Genomic DNA, 20,012 nt, shown 5'->3' with positions numbered 1-20,012 from the left:
TTCTGGATATTCCGAATGTAGATTTCCTCTCTCTTCTTCTCTCCAATTACAATCGGACAACTTTAAAGGTCATTCTGTGCCTAAAATCTGGAGTTTATTTAACCTTCAGGACATTGATAGAGCAACACAGATTCTTGGCTGGGACTTAGCCCTGGCGTACCCTCTCCCCATGGTACGAGACCCGTTCCTCATCCCGCATGCCAGTGCCATAAGCCCCTGCCCTCGGCTGAAAGTTGTTGGCCCTGCTTGTCCAGGAACCTGCAAGAGTTGGTCTGGCTGCGGAAGAGCCCACCCATTAGCTGGCAGCACAGCTGAGTGAGGAGCCAGGGGCAGCAGTCCTAAGGCCTGGTGACTACTAAGGTGCAACCATCTCTATTTACTAATGGTCTTGGGAAATGAAGGTTCTGCTTGTGTTTAGGAGAAGCTGGAAACACCAATTACTCAGCTGCTCTAGATCAGCGTTTTTCAAAGGGGGGGTCGTGACCCAGTACTGGGTCGCTCTAGTCAGCACCGCCGACCGGGACGTTAAAAGTCCTGTCGCAGTGCTGCCCAGCTACCTGTTTCGACACCACCTTGCGCCCCAGAAGCAGCCAGCAGCGGGTCAGGCTTCTATGCAGGGGGGCCACGGGGCTCTGCGCGCTGCCCCCGCCCCGAGCACCGGCTCTGCACTCCCATTGGCCGGTGGTGGGGGTGCGGAGCCTGCAGGTGAAAGCCACGCGGAGCCACTTGCGCGCCTCCGCTTAGGAGCTGGACCTGCTGCTGGCTGCTTCAGGCGCAGCGCAGTCCGTGGTGCCAGGCTGGGCGGGAAGCCTGCCTTAGCACCCCCGCTGTGCCATCGACCAGGAGCTGTCAGAGGTAAGTCCACACTCCAATCCCTTGCACCAGCCCTGAGCCCCCCCCCAAACCCAGAACCCCTTCCTGCACCCAAACCTCTCATCCCGAGCCCCACCCCAGAGCCTGCACCCCCAGGCAGGCCCTGACCCCTTCCTGCACCCCAACACCCATCCCTCCCCAAACCCAGAGTCCCCTCCTGCACCCCAAACACCTCATCCCTGGCCCCAGCCCAGAGCCTGCACCCCCAGAAAAGCCCTGACCTCCTCCTGCACCCCAACACCCTGCCCCAGCCCTGAGCCCCCTCCTGCACCCCAAACCCATCATCCCTGGCCCCAGCCCAGAGCCCTGACCCCCTCCCGCATCCCAACCCCCTGCCCCAGCCCTGAGCCCCTTTCCTGGTCCCCAGGAAAAAAGTTTGAAAACCACTGCTCTAGATGGATGCCCCACTGTATCTGCCAAGAGATCTGCTTGTCAGTACAGTACAAATGAAGATTCCACCTAAAACACCTTCTTATAGCAGCCAGCCAGTTCCTATGAAGAGCACGAGCACAGCGAAGGGGTGACCATGTAAGGGACTAGCAGTTCCTTGGAACACACAGCTGCAAAACACCCACCTTTTATTGACATTTACACATTCGGCGACAAAGCAGCTCATCTGCACGGGCGTGTGATGTGGATACAGCACAGGGAGCCGGAGCGCTCCACTGTTCATTGAGGAGATCCAGTGAGCGTCAGTGACAGGAGGCAGAACTCAGAGGGTCAATTCAAGAGAATAGCCTCCGCTGGCTATTCAACACCCTTAGGCCTGACTCAGGTTTCTAATGTACAACCGCCACTGGGAATCAGACAGGTACCACGAAGCAGCTTAAAGCCAGTCTCTGCTGCGGTGTGAAGTTCCCATGCACCTGAGGCACGCCGCAGGCAGCACACATCTATTTGTGAGGGATCACTTTATTTCCACTCATGGCAACTGGAATCAGTAGCTTCCTATGCTCCAGAGGAAGGTGGCGCTCTATCAGCACATGTAGAGGCATCTTGTCTGTCACCAGCCCTTGTCTTCAATTGAAGAGGAGAGGGGAAAGAGAAAAAACAGTGTGGTCCATTTAATAAGACTGTTTCTACCCTGACAAGATTTGTACCCAAAACCCCTTGGGGCTTTGCTCAAAGAGGACATTTTACACTGTTACTATCGGAAATACAGTTAGCACCGCACAGGCGCTGTGGGAAGGCCAGACACTGTCACACTTACACCCAACATGGGTGTGCCCCAGCGAGCAGAGTTCTTACCCAACCTGCTCTGTACATGCTCAGAAATACTTGGGGGTATCAGATCTACTAGCTAGTGTGACCAACAGGCTATGCACTTTTCTACGAGGAAGGCTGTTTGCAGAACTGGCCTGGGCACAGTGTCCTACTTGTAGAGGGCAGCAAGTGGCTGTCAATTCCCCCAGTCCAGGGGAGGGGGATGAAATTTTGTTCTCTCAGTTATGAGCCCAGAACAATTCCTGAACTGGAGCTGAGGCGGTGTACATCAGACATCAAACTATTCTGAAATGCAAACACAGGACTCCACATGCAGAGTTCCCACCACTGGCCAGGGACACCTGATGGGCCCCTCAGCCAGTTCACACTAATTCTAGCACACTTCTCAGCCAGGGGGACAGGAACGTCCAATCTAGGAGTCTGACCGATAAGCTCGGAAGAACCAATGTTAGTCCCATTTTAGACACAAATGCAATTGTAGCCGTGAATGAACTGGAATGGAGTGAGCACGGGGCTTTTCAAAGAGACAAAGGGATAATGATTTGGGTGGCTTCAGAGCTACCCCAGCTTTTTAGCTAGACAACAGCCTCAGAACATAGGAAGGGTTTGTCAAGGTTCTCCTAGGCTTTGGGCATGGCAAGGACCTTGCCAACAGCTTCAGCAGCCAGTGAATGCTCAAACTGTCAACAGCCAGCAAGCGTGCTCCTTGGCCCAGTATTCACAGGCTGCGAGGATTAAACTGAATCGCCAAGCAGCAGTCATTGGCGGGGGGCTGTCTGAGCCGCAGGTAAGCAGCATTACTCCCAGGGCAGATTTTAGTCATTTCCCAAAGAGACGTCAAACACCCTTGTCAAGAAGCTACAGAACTGGGCAAACCTGAAGAACAAACTGAGCGCTTCACAAATTCTACTCAGGCAGCTTCTGAGCGGAGCAATAGACTGTATGTAACTGTTATTTTAACATGAGCCACCAACAAAGCGCTGTGTTAGGAACAGAGACACAACAAGGCTGAGTGTTGGAATCCTTGGCTAGATACAATGGATGAACAAGCTTCTTCCTTTCCTGCAGGGCCTGGGCTTGCAGGGGCAGAATCTGGACACTCCTTGGATACCAATATTTAAAGAGAACACCGATATTACAAGTGAACTGCCCTAAATTCGGACTTAACTCTGAGGATCCCAGGCAGTGTCAGATGCAGGGAACACTGGAAACTGTCCTCCAGCTCCAGAAGGTGTTACAGCCAGGAGCATATACCAAGGGATGCCACAGGGGACTAAAAGCAGGAGAGGGGATCAGCACCTTGCTGGTCAAAGGGTTAGATCCGTGTTAAAGCCTGTTGGGAACTAGTTTCTAGTCTGACAACGGGCTCCCACCCCAGCCTGGGGCTCCAAGATGCCAGTTGTGGTTGTATCCTCTTCACCCACCCTCTCTCCCTAACCACTTGTCCGTGAGAGACGCTTCACCCCTTGGGAGCTTTTGAAATGCTCCCACGAGCAAACTTATTTGCTCTTCTCTTTCATGTGACCAACATAATAGAACAAACTCCACCCTACCTTCTCATGAGGAGCTCCAGGTCAGCTTCCTCCACAGTCTTCCTTCTAGCATGCATGGTGTAAGCCTCCAAGTCGTTACTGAGCTGCCTGAAGTACACCTCCACGCTAGAGGAGAGGAGAGGAGAGAAGAAGTCAGTCGGCAAAGCAGGGCTATCTACGCTGCAACTAATCCCAGCACAGGTCACTGCCTTCCAGGCACAGAGAGGTGTGAGGGGCCCACCCCAAGGACAGTCAGAAAGCTCCAGAGCTGTGGGGATTGGTAGATGGTAGACTATACCGCTGCACTGAGCTGGAACAGTTCTCCTGGATGTTCTGCACCACACAAAGCCCTGCCCTGCCCTTCACCACACTCACAGACATGTTCCACAGCCAGGTTCCTGCCAGCTGAAGAGGACTGGGGAGCCCCTCCGCACCACTACTAGCAAGACAGACACCCAAGTAACACAAACATGGCTGCTTTGCAGGGAGACCTCAGGCCCTAAACCAAAGGCTCCTGCCCAGCAGCATGGGGTGCTGAGCACTGCACCAGCCCCAAGAGCGCTTATGGACAGGCCAGGTCTGTGTGGAGAATGTAGTTTGCCCCCTCTCTCTCACTGCATGGCAGCCCCTTCCGCGGGCCTGTTTCCTGCCACGCCTTCCTCTACTTAGTTGGAAAGGGCTACAGGACAGCAGGTCTGTGGGCAGGTAACGGGGGCTGGGAGGAGAGGAGTTTGCTGCTACTCACCACTTCTCAACAACCTTAAATGCATCTCTGGCCACTGGCACTTTCACATAATGGCTAAAGATCTTCTTCACCAAGCTGCTGGGTAGTGCAGGCTCTCGCTTACTCCTGGGAGCCATCGCTGTTCTCTTTGCAGCCTGTTGAGCCCGGGGAGGCTTTGGGGGAAACCTGCCAGGGAAACGGAAAGCACTAAGCAAACCAAACATGCAGGCATAGTGGGTAGAGGAGCAGTGAGAGCACAAATAGAGTTCTGGCAGAGGACACACCTGAACACAAAGAAGGGCAGGTCTAGGCACAGTTCTCTCTGCTCCCTCGGCACGCTGGAAGAGCCAGAGAACTCGCCCCCTTTGCGAGACTCTCCTGCACTATTACAGCACCTTTGGGAGAGTCACTGCTAGGGCCAGGATTTCAGGGCTGGGTATGTACATCCGTGGGGCTGGTTTGCAGGCAGAGTCAGCAGAACTATGCAATGGGGGGGTGGGGGGGAGAGAAGAGAGACTACAAATGTGGAGAAACTGTTCTGGGGCCAAGTCACCATTTGTGCCTCCAATTCCACAGCAGCGTGTGAAGCTGGGAGCTCCTTAGGCCAGCTCTGCAGACTCAGATGAGAGCCTCTCAGGGTTCACTCAGCCACATTTCTGCCAATTGACAAAAGTTAACAGGTGGGGAGTGGATGGAGGAAGCAGGAAGACCAAGACCCAAAGGGAATCCTAGATCTTACACGATTGCCTTTGGAGTAGTTTGACCCTCTTCAGTAATGACAAACGGGGCATTTTTCTCCTAGATATTCCACCCCCAACACAGTTCATAAGATGCTTATTTTAAGTATCGTGATGCTCTTACACTGAGACATTGTCCTGTACCGCTCTGCAGAAGGAGCCTCAACTGTAACCTTCCACCGTGGAACAGAAGCCCCAATCCAAGTGTGTGTTATTAAAACTACCACCTAGCTCTTTTACTGCACTTCTCACCTGTAGAGCCCAAAGCACGTTACAGAGTTAGCCGGTATCATTGTTCCCGTTTTACAGAGGGGAAAAGGAGACATCGAGAGGGGAAGTGAGTGGCCAGGGTCACCCAGCAGCGTCAGAGCAGAGGGTAGAATCCAGGACTCTGGAGTCTCAGTCCAATCCTCCCAGAGACCCTGCACACAATGTCTCCATCTGACTCGCCCTTCACCCCATCTGCATGTTCTTTGGTCAGAGCTCTAGCAGGACTGTGCGAAAGGAGGGTATAGGCAGCTGGAAACAGATCAGCCCCGAGATGAATGAAGTATGTGCAGCTGCTGGAGTATGAAGATGGAAAAGGGATGCCTTGGTTCTATCGTATGTGATCTTGGCAAGTTACTGCCCCTCTGTGCCTCAGTATACCCATCTGTCAAATGGGGATATGGATGCCTGACTCGTGGGGGAGGTCAGGGGTTGAAATGCTTTGGGATTCCCTTTGACCACTACCACATGCGCCCATCTATGTGGGCACTAATGATACTTGCCAGGTCTGACCCTGAGCAGATCAGCAGTGACTACTGGGCTCTGGAAGTGAAGTTGATGGAGTCAGGGGCACAGGCAATATTTTTGTCCATCCCCTCGGTTGAGGGTAAGGGCCCAGGTAGGGACACGTGCATCCTGGAGATGAATGCATGGCTGCACAGATGGTGTAGATGGGAGGGCTTTGGCTACCTTGACCATGGAATGCTGTTTCGGGAAGGACGGCTGGGAAGAGTTGGGGTCCACCTGACCAAGAAGGAGAAGAGCATCTTTGGAAACCAACTGCCAGCCTAGTGGGGAGGGCTTTAAACTAGGATCCAAGGGGCAGGTACGTATAAAAAAAGGCAGCCTTAACAGAGGGCTAGATGTAGGGGAGGGAATGGAAAATTACAATGGTGTCAGAGGGGAAACATTGAGGGAATCTGCCTAACATCTTAGAGGTCTGTACACAAGCTAAGTTACGACTTAATTGGCATCACTGACTTGGGATAAATCTCATGACTGGAATATTGGTCTAGAGGGGTAAAGCTTGTTCAGGTACGAGAGGCAGGGAAAAAAGGGCAGAGATGTTGCATTATACATCAAGAATATAGACACTTGTTCTGAGGTCCAGAAGGAGGTGAGAAGCAGACCAGCTGAAAGCCTCTGGTGGCAATAAAGGGGGGGGGGATAACGGAGTGACATCACGATAGGGGTCTACTACAGACCACCAAATCAGGAGGAAGAAATGGATGAAGTATTTCTAAAACAAACAGAAATAAGCAAAACATAAGACCTGGTAGTAATGGGGGACTTTAACTTCCCAGACATCTGCTAGAAAAGTAATATAACAAAACACAAGTTCTTGGAATGTATTGGGGACAACTGGTTTCAGAAGGTGGAGGAAGTAACCAGGGGACAGCCCTTTTAGACGTGATTCTGACCAAGGGAGGAATTGGTTGCAAATCTGAAGGTGGAAGGCAGTTTGAGTGAAAATGACTGTGCAGGGCTAGGCTTATGATCAAAATGATCAATTTCATGATTCTAAAGAAAGGAAGGAGTGAGAGCAGCAGGGTAAGGACAATGGACTTCAAAAAAGCAGATTTCAGCAAACTCAGAGACCTGGTAGGTAAGGTCCCATGGGAACAAAACCTAAGGGGAAAGACCAGGGGAGCTGGCAGTTTCTCAAAGAGACAATATTAAAGGCACAACAAACTATCCCAGGGGTCGGCAACCTTTCAGAAGTGATGTGCCGAGTCTTCATTTAGTCACTCTAATGTAAGGTTTCGTGTGCCAGTAATACTTTTAACGTTTTTAGAAGGTCTCTTTCTATAAGTCTATAATATAGAACTAAACGATTGTTGTATGTAAAGTAAATAAGGTTTTTTAAATGTTTAAGAAGCTTCATTTAAAATTAAATTAAAATGCAGAGCCCCCTGGACCGGTGGCCAGGACCCGGGCAGTGTGAGTGCCACTGAAAAATCAGCTCGCATGCTGCCTTTGGCACGCGTGCCATAGGTTGCCTACCCCTGAACTATCCTGATGTGAAGGAAAGAAGAAGAAGAATAGTAAGAGGCCAATATGGCTCCATCAGGAGCTCTTTAATGACCTGAAAATCAAAAATGAATCCCACAATAAGTGGTGGCATGGACAAGTTGCTAAGATGGAGTACAAAGAATAGCACAAGCATGTGGGGACAAAATCAGAAAGGCCAAGGCACAAAGTGAGTTACACCTAGCAAGAGACATGAAAGGCAGTAAGAAATGGTTATTTAAATACATTAGGAGCCAAAGAAAGACAAAGGAAAGCATAGGTCCTCTTCTTGGCGGGCATGTTTAGTCTTGAGAAAAGAACACTGAGGAGGACCCAATAATAGTCTTCAATGATATTAAGGGCTGTTATAAAGAGGACAGTGATCAATTGATCCACGAAAGGTAGGACAAAAAGTAATCTGTAGCAAGGGAGATTTGGGAAAAGCTTTAACTCTCAGAGGAGTTAAACTCTGCAATAGGCTTCCCAGGGAGGTTGTGGAATCCCAACACTGGAGGTTTTTAAGAACAGATTGGACAAAACTGTTAGGGACGGTCTAGGTTTACTTGGTCCTGCCTCAGTGCAAGGGGCTGGACATGATGACCTCTCGAGGTCCCTTCCAATCCTACATTTCTATGATTCTGTGAAAGGCACTTTGCCCCCAATCCTGCAGATAATGGCCCTCCCAGTTCAGAGCAGCGTCCAACACGAGCATAGGTGCTGACTTTTGGTTTTGCTGGTGGGTGCCCTCCCGAGACCCCACCCCACTCCGCCCCCTCCCAAGGCCCCACCCCCGCTCTGCCCTCCTCCCATTCCGCCCCTTCCCCCCCGCTCGCTCCTCTCCACCCCCTCCTCCAAGCACCTCTGCCAGTTTTGGAGTGAGGCTATTCACATTAGAGAAAAAGGGTGGGTGAGGTCATATCTTTTATTGGACCAGCTTCTGTTGGTGAGAGAGAGACAAGCTTTTGAGCTTTCACAGAATTCTTCTGCAGGAAGAAGAACTCTGTGAAAGCTCCAAAGCTTGTCTCTTTCTCTCACCAACAAAAGTTGCTCCAATAAAAGATATTACCTCACTCACCTTGTCTCTCTAATTTCCTGGGAACAACAGGGCTACACCAACACAGCGTACAAAAATGCAGGATTCACATGAACAGCACAGAGTGACCATCACACCAGGGCACTATTTTCAGGATTCATCTTAGCATAACGTCATCATCACACCAAGGAAGTAGCACTACCAGCACAATGAGATAAATACAGCCACGTGTGCACGCCAAAAATTCACAGTACAAGCCCACTGGGAGAGTAGTGTCAGTTTAGTGGGGATACACTCAGGGACTGAGTCCAAGGGTTCACCTAAACACAAGGGCACCTGCAAACAGCTGTACTAACAGCAGAATCGACACTGGCCCAATAGGAGGAGTTGCACGTCAGGGCACTAATTCTCAACCCCAGTGCAAGGCAATATGGGATCCAGGCACCAGGTCTTTAGTACCAGAATTTGTACTCCTGGGAGAGTGGGATGGAATGATCGAAGTTACAGGGGAAAAATCCCTCTGTGATCATCCTGGCTCAGTCCATCTCCCTGCCAATGCAGGGCTGATCCTTACTGCATGTTTTGTCTGTCCAGTCTCCTTTTAAAAGTCCCAAGCCTTGGAGTTTCTAGCTGTGACACTCTATACCAGGGGTTCTCAAACTGGGGGTTGGGACCCCTCAGGGGGTCGTGAGGTCATTACATGGGGGGTCGCGAGCCATCAACCTCCACCCCAAACCCCGCTTTGCCTCCAGCATTTATAATGGTGTTAAATATATAACCAGTGTTTTTAATTTATAAGGGTGGGGGATCGCACTCAGAGGCTTGCTATGTGAAAGGGGTCACCAGTACGAAAGTTTGAGAGACACTGCTCTATACCACGGGGGAGTGGCACGCTGTGCTCTGTAAGCCCCATATTCAGCATTTGTATATATTCTTTATAGTTCATATAAAGCATGCCAGGTAAGGTATCATGGGAAAGGTTCTGATTTGCTGAAACCCACTGTTCTGTCGAAATATGTATATCATTAAAGTGTATGAAATTATGAGATTGTGCTGTATGGTATTACTGAAATATGCTGCAAATTTGGGAGTAGCCCAGAAGGCAACTCCCCAGAAACAACAAGGCACTTGACCAAATGGCTGGGTGGATGTTATACAACCATCACCAGCCATTGTGCAGCAAGTGAATGACAATTAGCAATTCAATGACCATCACCAGAGAATTACTCAACCCTGGGACTCAGCAATGCCCCCCTCCCCCCAACATGATGCTTGGACTTGTGTTTTCCAGAGCACATGGACTAAACAGGAGATAGTTCCAGCCCAGGTTGTACCCCAGGGGTCACACACTAGCCCTTCCCTTGGGAGACGATTCCAGCCACATCCCAAGGCAGAGATTGCACTGCTAGGAAGGTTTCCCCTGATAGCTTGAGTTTCCCTCTCCCCTCCCGCCCCCCCGCTGCCCTATCCCTTCCCCCTTCCCCACTGCCTCTTCCCTTCCCCCGCTCCCACCCCAGGAAGAGGCAGTCACCCAGATGCCAGGGAGGGGGACCAAGCGCATTGCATGGACATGTGGTCACTGTCTCCAAGAGGCGGGGGGGCAATCAGGGGCAGCCTGACTACTGTGGAGTGTGGGTTCACACTTACTTGGAAGCAGCAGTTTTCAGGGTGCGTGGGGTTGACAGCAAGGGAGATGGTCTATACGCTTTAGCACGGACGAATGCAGGTGTCTTCATGGACAGCTCTGAGGAGAGAGAGCACGAGATACTTAAGCCCTGGATTTGAGAGGTTTGGAGTTCCTGCTGCAAATGCTCCCATAAGGGGGTGGGGATGCCACATTTTCCACAGTACAGACCACATTGTAAGTGTCTTGTAGCCTCTTTTCCTCTCAGTAGGGATGAGAAGAGTCCTCAGCAACTACAGCCGTGGTTCCACGCCGCGTCTCCTGGATTGCAGCTGCTTTTAGGGCGATACGGCTTCTCTCCTTTCTGAGAGATATGAATCAGTCTCCTCTTGCTTTCTCTCTCCCCGTGTGCCTGGCCAACTCTGCACCCCTAGGCTTGTATTCCATGGGCATGGAGAGAGGCGATTCCACAGGATATGGAGCTGGCTCTGCTACACTCAGTTCCCAAGGAGGCGCCCAACAGCCCAGAACTATTCCAGTTCCTCTGTGTTAAACCCCACCCTTCTCCCTGCACCAGGGACACGCCTAGGAATAAGTTCCTTCCCTTCCACTGGAAGGGGCAGAGTCTAGCAACATCACTCACATCCACAGAAAGGGCCGGCCAGCTGAAGCCCAGGTCATAGAAGGGCGATAGAAGTGAGAGTGAGACACCAAACCAGGATTCTGGAGGGCTGCGAGCCTGCCTCTATCAGAAGGGGCAGCAGCCACCAGGTGAGTTTCATCTGGGGCAGACCCTCTCATCTACCCTCTTCAGCTTCATTTTTGAACCTTCCATCTGCTTCTCCCCCACAAGTGGGAGCAGGAAGGAAAAAGCAAGTTAAGTGGAGAAATGAGGCAATGATTCCATGACTTCCTGTCTGAGGAGGGAATGGGGGAGCGGGTGGGACTCCTTGCTTCCTGGTTTCCTCTGCAGTCTGGGGAAAGCCTGAAGTTGTAGGATCAACGTGGTATTAGTTTAACCTAGTGATGGTTACAAACAGCTAGAATACTACAGTCTGTTGCAGAAAATGGGTGCTACTGCCACAGGCCTTGACCAGTAGTCATCTACTGAAGGGGAAAAGCTACTGAGCGCCCCACACACTGAATGCAATGCTAAGAGTCCCTCTGAGAATGGAGCAGTGCCACAGACTGGCATGGGTCCCTCGGGTCAGCCCTTTCTGAGCAGGCAATCCTGCATTTGGGGGGTGGGGTGCCGTACCTGGGGTGGCAAACTGCAGCACTACGCTAGGCTCTTCAGAGTGTCTTCAGGTGATTAGGAGGGTGATGCTTGGCTTTGATCTCTTTGTCCGACTTCTCTCCCCGCCTTTATCCAATGTTACACCCCTCTCCTCCCCCCGTAACTGTTCTCCCCTTGCAAACAGCATTCTAGAGAGCAGGCCCAATCAACACTACAAACAGAGCCACCTAAAGGGCCAGTGCACTTGGTAGCATGGTGAAGTACATCCACAACATTTCTTTTGACACTAGTGGCAACCCATTGGCCCCTCTGCACAACATGCGCTAGCGTGGGCATTCTGGTGCAGCCAGACTGACGTCTCTACACTGCTTCAGCTGCCAGTGACGAGAGCCGAGATCGGGGAGGGTTTTTTTTAGGATGCCTTCCCACAAATCCCCCACTCCATGGTGCACCCCATTCTGGGAGATTTTTGTACCAGTCAAGCAGGACACTGAAGCTTGTCTCAGGCAGAGACTTGTTGGGTGGAGAACCCAGCACTCTGAACTACGTCTTCAGCAAGAAAGCAGCCAGGAGTGCTCCTGAGAGACTGAGGAACCATCCGTGCTGTGTGAAGAGTCCTGAGGCAGATGCCCCTCTTGCTGTGTGTAATGCAGAATCAAGAGTGATAACGTCAGGTCACCATCTCTGCCCATATACTCTTGGACTGGCTCAGCCCTTTCAATAACCCCAACCACTTTGATCTCTGTGGAGCCTGCCCTGACATTACAGCACCAGTCTACCTATATGCGAGTTTCAGTCTCTGTACGCAGGAGAATTTTCATAGCTTTGTGCAAGTTGGCTACTGCCCCAAATTCCTGCTCCCTGGCTCACCCAGGGTGTTGGATGTTAGAAGCATTTCATTTTTGACTAGCACATGTAACTGGATGGAGCTGGACCAAGAGTATACGTCCTGAGCAACCTACAGCTAAGACTATCAGGGATCGATTTTTTAGGCCTTAGACAAGAACCCAGGGATTTGGCAACTCAAGCACTGGTTAATCTGACACCAAATAACTCTACCCTAAAGAATAAGTGACATTACTAGGAGGAGACAGGCCAATGATCAGGACTGAGCCTTTAACAAGTCCTTAGGGTTAGACTATCGGAGATAGCAATAGCACTGAAATATTCCCTTTTCATTCAAGAGAAATCACAGTAAGAATATTCTTCAGCAGCGAGATCTAGCTGGACATTATTCTACTGTGGAATCTAGTGGACAACATGGGTGGTAATATTGTTACCAAAACCCTTCCACAGTCTATCAACAGGCCCCAGGGGCAGCCCCTCCAACTGACTTCTACCACCAACATGAGTGCGTTCTTACCTTCGCTCTCGGGCTCCTCAGTTTCAGCTTCCTCCTCAGTCATCTCCTCTTCCTCGGAGTCACCCACCTCTCCTACTACAGCTCCACCATCCAGCTCAGCTTCTCGTTCGACAGCTTCCTTCATCAATTTCCTTCCAGATTGCTCCGGATACTGAGCGGCCATGGCGCTAGAATGCCTGCTCAAGCTGCGGGTTCTAGCGCTTCTGGGGCTCTCGACAACTAGGTAAGGGATAATAAACAAGCTTTACTCTAACAGGCCTTTCAGCCAAGGCTTGTCCTCACACGCATTAAGCCTCAGCCCCCATTTGAGACAGACAAATAGTCCCCAGGAACATGTCTGTCTTTAGTATGGAAAGCGCAGTGTAAGCCTATAGTGCTGGTTTTTAATAATTTAGTTGCTAGGTAAACTGAGGCACAGAGTTTAAGTTACTTGGCCAAGGTTAGATGGTTGGAAGTAGAACTAGTTCACTGCCCTAACTACTTCACAAGGCTACTGAAAATTTAGTCATCATAGTCCACTCGGCTTCCTCTCCGTTGAATTCTGAAGGAAGAGGGCCTACATTTTGCTCTGCCTAGCTTTCTGAAGGACACAGAACAGCCCTTGCCAATATGGAGAAGTAGAAATAAAACTCGAGGTTTTAGTTCAGATTGGCATTTGAGTCGCCTCTCAATGCCCGCCTCACTTACTAGGGACATTCTGACACCAGCAGGGCAGTGCAGCGAGAGGGCAGAGAGAATCTCAGTGTTGATTTCTAGATCAGTTCCCAGCCTGTTTCAATACCTCCCATCAGAAGAGCTGTTTGCAACTAGGGAAAGGCTGTTCCCATGTTCATTCCAGTTCAGATGTTAAAGCATCCTAAAGCATGAGAGAAGCAGGTTTACGTCTCCTACTTCTGGTGCCCATAATGCTGGTGTTAAGGGTTATTTTAGGAAGGGGATCTGGAATGCCAATGGGAATTAAAGAGAATTGTCAAATATACGCCAGTTTGTGCATGGCAAAAAGCGATCAAGCCTTACTGTGAACCTGAGCTGAGAGGAGCAGCTCTCTCCAAGCCTGACAGCTCCAAGTATTTCTTTAAACCTAAGTGAGGCTGAGATATTTCCTCCTTATCCGCTACCTGTGGAGATTTCAGTTCCCGAAGAGCAGCAACAAAAAGAACATTCACCACATCAGAACACCAAGTCAATAACCTTTACATGACCAGCTACAATCCAGTCAAAACAAATCTTTTATAACAGCAGGCTGGCCCAGAAAGCAAACCAAGAAATCCCACTTAGAATGGAAGTCAGGCCCTCTCATAGCTAACCTCTGACTGACAACATAGCTTCTACGGATCAGACACACAGAAGTAACAAGCGTTTTTCCTCAGATGAACAGCAAGCAGCGATACATAAGGGCATTTTCTCCAGGGGGAAAAAAACAATCAAAACAGGACATACATCTGAGTGGGCTTTAGAAAGAAGTTGCTGCAATCAGTTTTCTGAAGCAAAGTAACTACTGAGGGAAGAACACAGTATAGCTAAAAAGAATTGTCAATCGTGTTTAGAAATTTGTCAATGGAGAAAGCTTCTTTTATCTAAGTTTGGATCTCCTGCTGGGAAATATAATTAGAGGACAACACAATGTTGAGCCATTGGAATGCCTAGGAAAGCAAGGACTTTCCAAGGTTTTTTCCTTAAATTCCATCGCGTTCCAGGTTCAGTGCAACTCTGCACTCAACATTTTAATCACACCACTCTTGTAATTAATTTCCATCTTACCCTGCAGTTTCCCCCATATAATAATTAACAAACACTTGAGGGGAAGGAGGGTCTGTGGTTAAGGCACCAAACTGGGACTCGGGAGACAGGGGCTCTGGCACAAACTCCCTGGGTGACACTAGGCAAGTCATTCCATCTCGGTTTGGAGATCTTTCCGTTGTCCATCTACAGCTCTTCAGCAAGCTCTTCGAGGCAGGAACTCTCTCTTACTATGTATCTATATGTACAGCAACAAGCACAAAAGGGCCCGATCTCAGCTTGGGCCTCTAGGCACTACTGAAATACGAACAATTAAACAATCCTGTGGCACAAGATGAAGCAGTGAGGCCCAAACCCAATACCTTGAAGTGCTTTGTCTGGTGGTGGACACTTCTCACCAAATGATCACTCTATAGCCGACCTCTGAGTCCGCATTCTCAAAGGAAATCTGCACAACACCTTCAATGACAAGCCTGGGAGCTTAAATTCATAACTTTGCTAGACACTAAAAATCATGGACTGAACAGAGACACTAGATTTATGGCTTATTACAACAATCTATAACCCAGTAGCAGTCCCCCCAGCTGCCTTCCCCCCACTCCCTCTTTTCCTCCCTATGACTGGAGGGGTGTTATTGGGCCACTTCACCTTGAAATATGTGTTAATTACTTATGCTACACAAGCTCTTCCACTTCGTACTCAGCTGTGACACAGAGTCCGTTTCCCAGACCTGAAGAGGAGCTCTGTGTAAGCTTCTCTCTTTCACCAACAGAAGTTGGTCCAATAAAAGATACCAGCTCACCCACCTTCTCTCTCGATTATCCTAGGACCAACATGACAGATAAATGTCTATCAGGGATGGTCTAGACAGTATTTGGTCCTGCCATGCGGGCAGGGGACTGGACTCGATGACCTCTCGAGGTCCCTTCCAGTCCTAGAATCTATGAATCTATGACCTACCATACTGCTACATAAAGGAAGAGAATGTAAGTTTAAAGGAGCCACTGTGCGGAACACGGTCTGCAGGAGCTTGGTAGGCAGCAAATTCAGTGATATTGAACTAATAAACTGGCTACCCAGAATGCCTTCCCTGTTGTGCTCCCTACACGTACACAGAACAGATCTCTGCCTAAAGCTAAATAAAGTGCTAGCTAACCTTGTAGGCAAAGAAGAGACCTCAGCTCAAAACAAAGACTCTATATGAACAAGACAGACAGACACATCTGACCTGCGGTGGTGGGAGAGGGGTGTAGTTAGATGTTCACAATACATTACAAGCAGCTTCCCTGGACTCTTGGCACATTTGTGCATCACACCAGCACTAACAGCGGCAAACCCAGCCATCTTCCCAAAGCCAGGAAATAAAAACAGTCCTCCACCCCAATTATCAATCCCAGCCCTTTGGTGCACACTGCTCCTTTCCCAAAAGCCTGGGCAAAAAGATAGCGCATCTCTCTTGGCAACCCCTATTTCAGACCAACAGAAGAGAAGGCTTCATTCTAGAGAACAGCCTGCCTGTTGCCCCTCTGGTTTATCAACTGCCTGTGCTGATCTCAAGTATAGCAGTGTAGCCCAGCGACAGAGCAGGTCTTTGGCCTGGAATCTCTTTTTTCATGTAGGGCTTTATAGGTCAAAGCCAACACCTTAAGCACCACCCAGAAGTCCAACACATAGCCAACGCAAAACCCAGAGTGTTGGGGTTATGTGCTTCCCACAGGACACGCCGCTTAACATTCAGCTGGCGCATTCTGTACCAGCTTCGGTTTCCAGGTATGTGCTTGCCAGAGGCACCCTGCGTGAAAATGGAGCGAGATGAAAACAAGAGAAGAGACCCCACAGGATGCCCCCATTCCATGGGATAACTGCAATTCTGCTGAACTGTTGTAAAAGGAGTGCCCAACACAAAATCCTGGCCAGCTGGTCCTCTCTAACAAGGTGAAGCGAAGTTAGATATCTGGGACACCCAAACAAAGGAAATGGGCTTGGCTGGAACATGGCTTGCCCAGGAAGGAAGTTATCCACCTCTCTCCAGGGCTGTCTGTTCATATACATACAGTAGTTGTACAGACCTGCCAAGAGCATGTGAACAGAAAACGTATTCCACTGTCAGTCACTGTGTGTGAAACAAGAACAGGCAAATGAGCACGGCAGCCAGCCTTACCCTCCCTTTAGAGAGCCTGACCAGCCATGCCTTGGAGGTTACTTGGAAGAGATTATCTCCAGAACCTGCTGGGAGACAAAGTCATGTTTTGCCAACCAAGACTCCTGCTGCCCACTGGTTTGCACCGGAGCAGTGCACTCAGTTGCCTTCTGTCACTGCCCTGAAAGCGCTTCTTACCCTCACTGGCGGCCCCTTCCTGCTCAGCACTGTCATCCTCCATTTCCTGCTCCACATCAGCCACCTCTGCATCATCCAGCTTCTCAATTATATTGGCGACAGTTTCTCTCACTGATGGCCTGCTGGAGTTCACAGGCTGTAGAGCAGGCAGGGTATCCAAACGTCTGCTCAGACTCCTGGAGGCAGCTGGCGGTGAGGAGCTTGGTCTGTCAGAAGCTAGACATTCATAGAGTTAGGTTAACACAGAAGCTCTGTCCCAAATATATCTTTATAACATTTGTTGTGGCACTTGTGGCAAGTATGAAACATATCCAGACCCCAAGGGAAGAGTTTGCATGAGTTGCCCTCACTTGACTCAGGACAGTTCAGAGTTCACACTGTGCATGAGGAAGTGGGTTTGAAAGAGACCTTCACAGCTGGCTTTTCTCAGCCCCTGCTTCAGAGAGCCACTGGTGCATTAGCAGCATTAGCTATATTCTAGCAGCAGCAGAACTAGACTGCATCATCAGCCTTTGATATTAATGGAACACAAACACCAGCGCCCTTAGGACGTGCTCCCTTTCTTCTCCTCCTCTCATTCCCTTTGCTCAACCCAATCCTCACACACCTTTCCCTTAGATTCTCTCACACCTTCCTCTAGGCTGCCAGTTTGGTCCAAAGTTCCCTCCCTCTCTTCATTCATATCCATCCCCCAAACTAATTTCTCCCCCCAAGCTCACGAGCGACAACCCTCCAGAGTTGGAACATGATTGGCCTGTTTCTCCAGGATGCTGTGCTACAGGAAAAGACAGGGAACCTCTCTCTCCACAGCTGTTCGGTACAGCACCGTGTACTGGCTGTGCTTAAATACTGATCGAACCTCGAGGAAATGTCACATCTGGCCTCCTGACAAAAGTCGTCAGATAGGAACTGAGTGTAAAAAATGCCAGGATAGTCCCAGGGCTCTGAATTTTAATCACAATCCTGGGTGGTTTGCAGGAAGAGCTGTGCAAAGCTATTGACCATTTCAGATGGAGACCCTGATGCAGCAAGGCAGGAAGGTAAGCAGGAAAAGGATGCTGCTGGCCCCTCCTTGGCACTGCCTCAATCTCTGTAAAGGCAGCAGGTGCACTCACAGACGTGTCAGCCATCAGTGTTCGTTCCTGCCCATAATGGAGTTCCTACTCTCAGCCTCCCAGAAAGCCCAGGTGTTAAGCTGGCAGCTCTCTAGGTCCTTGACAGCTGGGATGATTTAGTTGGGGGTTGGTCCTGCTTTGAGCAAGGGGTGGGACTAGATGACTTCCTGAGGTCCCTTCCAGCCCTGATATTCTATGAATGAAACTGTGCCCACCTGTAAATATCCCAGAGTCAGGGCCAGGTTTAAATAAACAATTCATAGAACGTGTAACTGGGATGAAAATGGAAGAGATCAGACCAGCACAATGAATGTCCCAAATCTAAGCGTGGACTTGAACAATGGTCTATGCTCAGACCAATTTCAAACTAGACCCTCGGTACAGAGCTGGTCTAGAACAGGGTTTTCCTACCATGAACTAGAAACAAAAGCAGTAGATAAAATCCTGGACAGGGAAGACCCCTAACTTCCAGGTGAGGAGAGGAGAGGAGACTTTTTTCATACATTCATCAATTCCAAGGCCAGAAGGGATCATTGTGATCATCTACTCTGACCTTCTATACAGCAGAGGCCATAGAACATCCCCCAAAATAATTCCTAGAGCAGATCTTTTAGAAAAACATCCAATCTTGTTTGTTCTCCTGTCCCAGGCCCAGCCTGTATCCCCAGACACCCCTCCAACTCCAGCTTGCCTCCATAATTCTCCTTTGCTGTATTTTGGTGGGGAGACCCACTTGCCAGGGAGACCCCAATTCCTGCACTCTTCTGGAGACTGGCCAGGGATAAAGATAGGGTCAAGCAGGGCATTGCTTTCTCGCCAAATGACAAGGGAGGAGGTCTTCCTCCCACTGTGATGGTGGGGGGACCCCACAGCAGAAACAAAACTCACCAACCAGGGTTGGTCCTAAAGAAGCTTCTGCTCAGTGGGGGCAGGGATCCCCTGGCAGTGCCTGTACAAGAAAGTGGGAGAAAAGCCCATGCCAGCAGTGGTCTCCCAATGGTGGGAGAACTTGGGCTAGGCAGGGAAGGGGAGGAGAGATGGTGACAACTAAGGGTTTGTCTACACAGCCAAGAAAAACCTGCAGCTGGCCTGGACCAGCTGACTCAGACTTGCAGGTCTTGGGCTCCGGGGCTGTTTCATTGCTGTGTGACTGTCCCATCTCGCAGGGTCCTAGAGCCCAGGTTACAGCCCAAGCCAAAACGTCTACACAGCAATGAAACAGCCCCGCAGCCCAAGCCCCACGAGCCCAAGTTGGCTGGAACAGGCCGGCCCCGGCCATCTAGTTGTTGTGTAGACATAACAATGGGGAGGACAGGGGACTCTCTTCCCCTGGAGGGCTTTAGGCCACAGGGTAGGCCTGGCAAAGTGCCAGGCTCAGGTGTGATTAATGTATCCAGCAAGCTAGTTTACAATGGCCATTCTTTGATTATAGGGGAAGCAGCTTACACAGCAGGTCCCAGCTCAACTCTCTTTGGCTCCTACGGTATTCAACGCCAGCCACCCGCTCTTCTGCTCCAGGAAGTTGCTCTGCATAATTGCTCTCTCGGGTATGTTCTCGCTGCTCTGAGCTCAGGCTCACGGCCTGTCCCCGAGACTCAGTGGCCATCTGGTCAGTGTGTTCAGGATCCCGGGCCAAGTCCTTCTTCTGAAGTCTCTCTGTCATGCCCTCCTCGGCATCCACATCAGACAGCATGCCCTCCTCAGTAGCTGCATTAGAAGCCTTTCTCCCTTGCACTGGAATTTTTCCTTTCAAGAGCTTTTGTTCAGGAGCAGAAAACCCTGCTTGGCTTTGTTCACTGAGCTGCGGCTGAGCAAAGAGCTCCGTGTTGCTGAGGATGATTTCAGTATCACTCGTCCCCATGGTCATTCCAATCATGGATGTTGCTTGCGACTCCGCCAGATAATTTTGTGCTGGTTAGAAATTTTTAAAATAAGTTTAATCTGCGGAATCATTCAGGGCCCTAGGAAAGCAAAGACATTAGCAGGACATGCATACAGAGTCATTAACTCAAAACTCTTGCCCTGCCCTTGATGTCAATCCATAAGCCTTTATAGCAATTTAATGCCAGTCACAAGGACATGTGCTTTCTATGCCAACCCATAGCATTCTGGATAAGAACAGCAGAACAATGCAGACATCGCTCTCCAAACCCCAGGGCACCCAAAGAATTACTGGGAGACTTCATTCTGCCAGT

General features: G+C 50.0%; 1 protein-coding gene across 1 annotated transcript in view; it reads right to left on the bottom strand.

Moving 5' to 3' along the window:
• Positions 1–1,521: 1,521 nt before the first annotated feature.
• Positions 1,522–20,012, bottom strand: part of LOC112103277 (centromere protein T) — a 34,573-nt gene continuing 16,082 nt past the window's right edge. Inside the window, exons 8-14 of the mRNA XM_026653839.2 lie at positions 19,264–19,728; positions 16,703–16,918; positions 12,625–12,843; positions 10,048–10,144; positions 4,375–4,539; positions 3,651–3,755; positions 1,522–1,890 (exon numbers count right to left, since the gene is read on the bottom strand). Coding sequence (XP_026509624.1) covers positions 1,767–1,890; positions 3,651–3,755; positions 4,375–4,539; positions 10,048–10,144; positions 12,625–12,843; positions 16,703–16,918; positions 19,264–19,728 — 1,391 coding nt within the window. The 3' untranslated portion in view covers positions 1,522–1,766. The remainder of the gene's footprint in view (positions 1,891–3,650; positions 3,756–4,374; positions 4,540–10,047; positions 10,145–12,624; positions 12,844–16,702; positions 16,919–19,263; positions 19,729–20,012) is intronic.

Source organism: Terrapene carolina, unplaced genomic scaffold, assembly GCF_002925995.2.
Source record: "Terrapene carolina triunguis isolate 2854851 unplaced genomic scaffold, T_m_triunguis-2.0 Scaffold165, whole genome shotgun sequence".
NCBI classification, from domain to species: Eukaryota; Metazoa; Chordata; order Testudines; family Emydidae; genus Terrapene; species Terrapene triunguis.
Note: the sequence above shows the minus strand (reverse complement) of the source record. Positions and strands in the feature narration are given on the sequence as shown.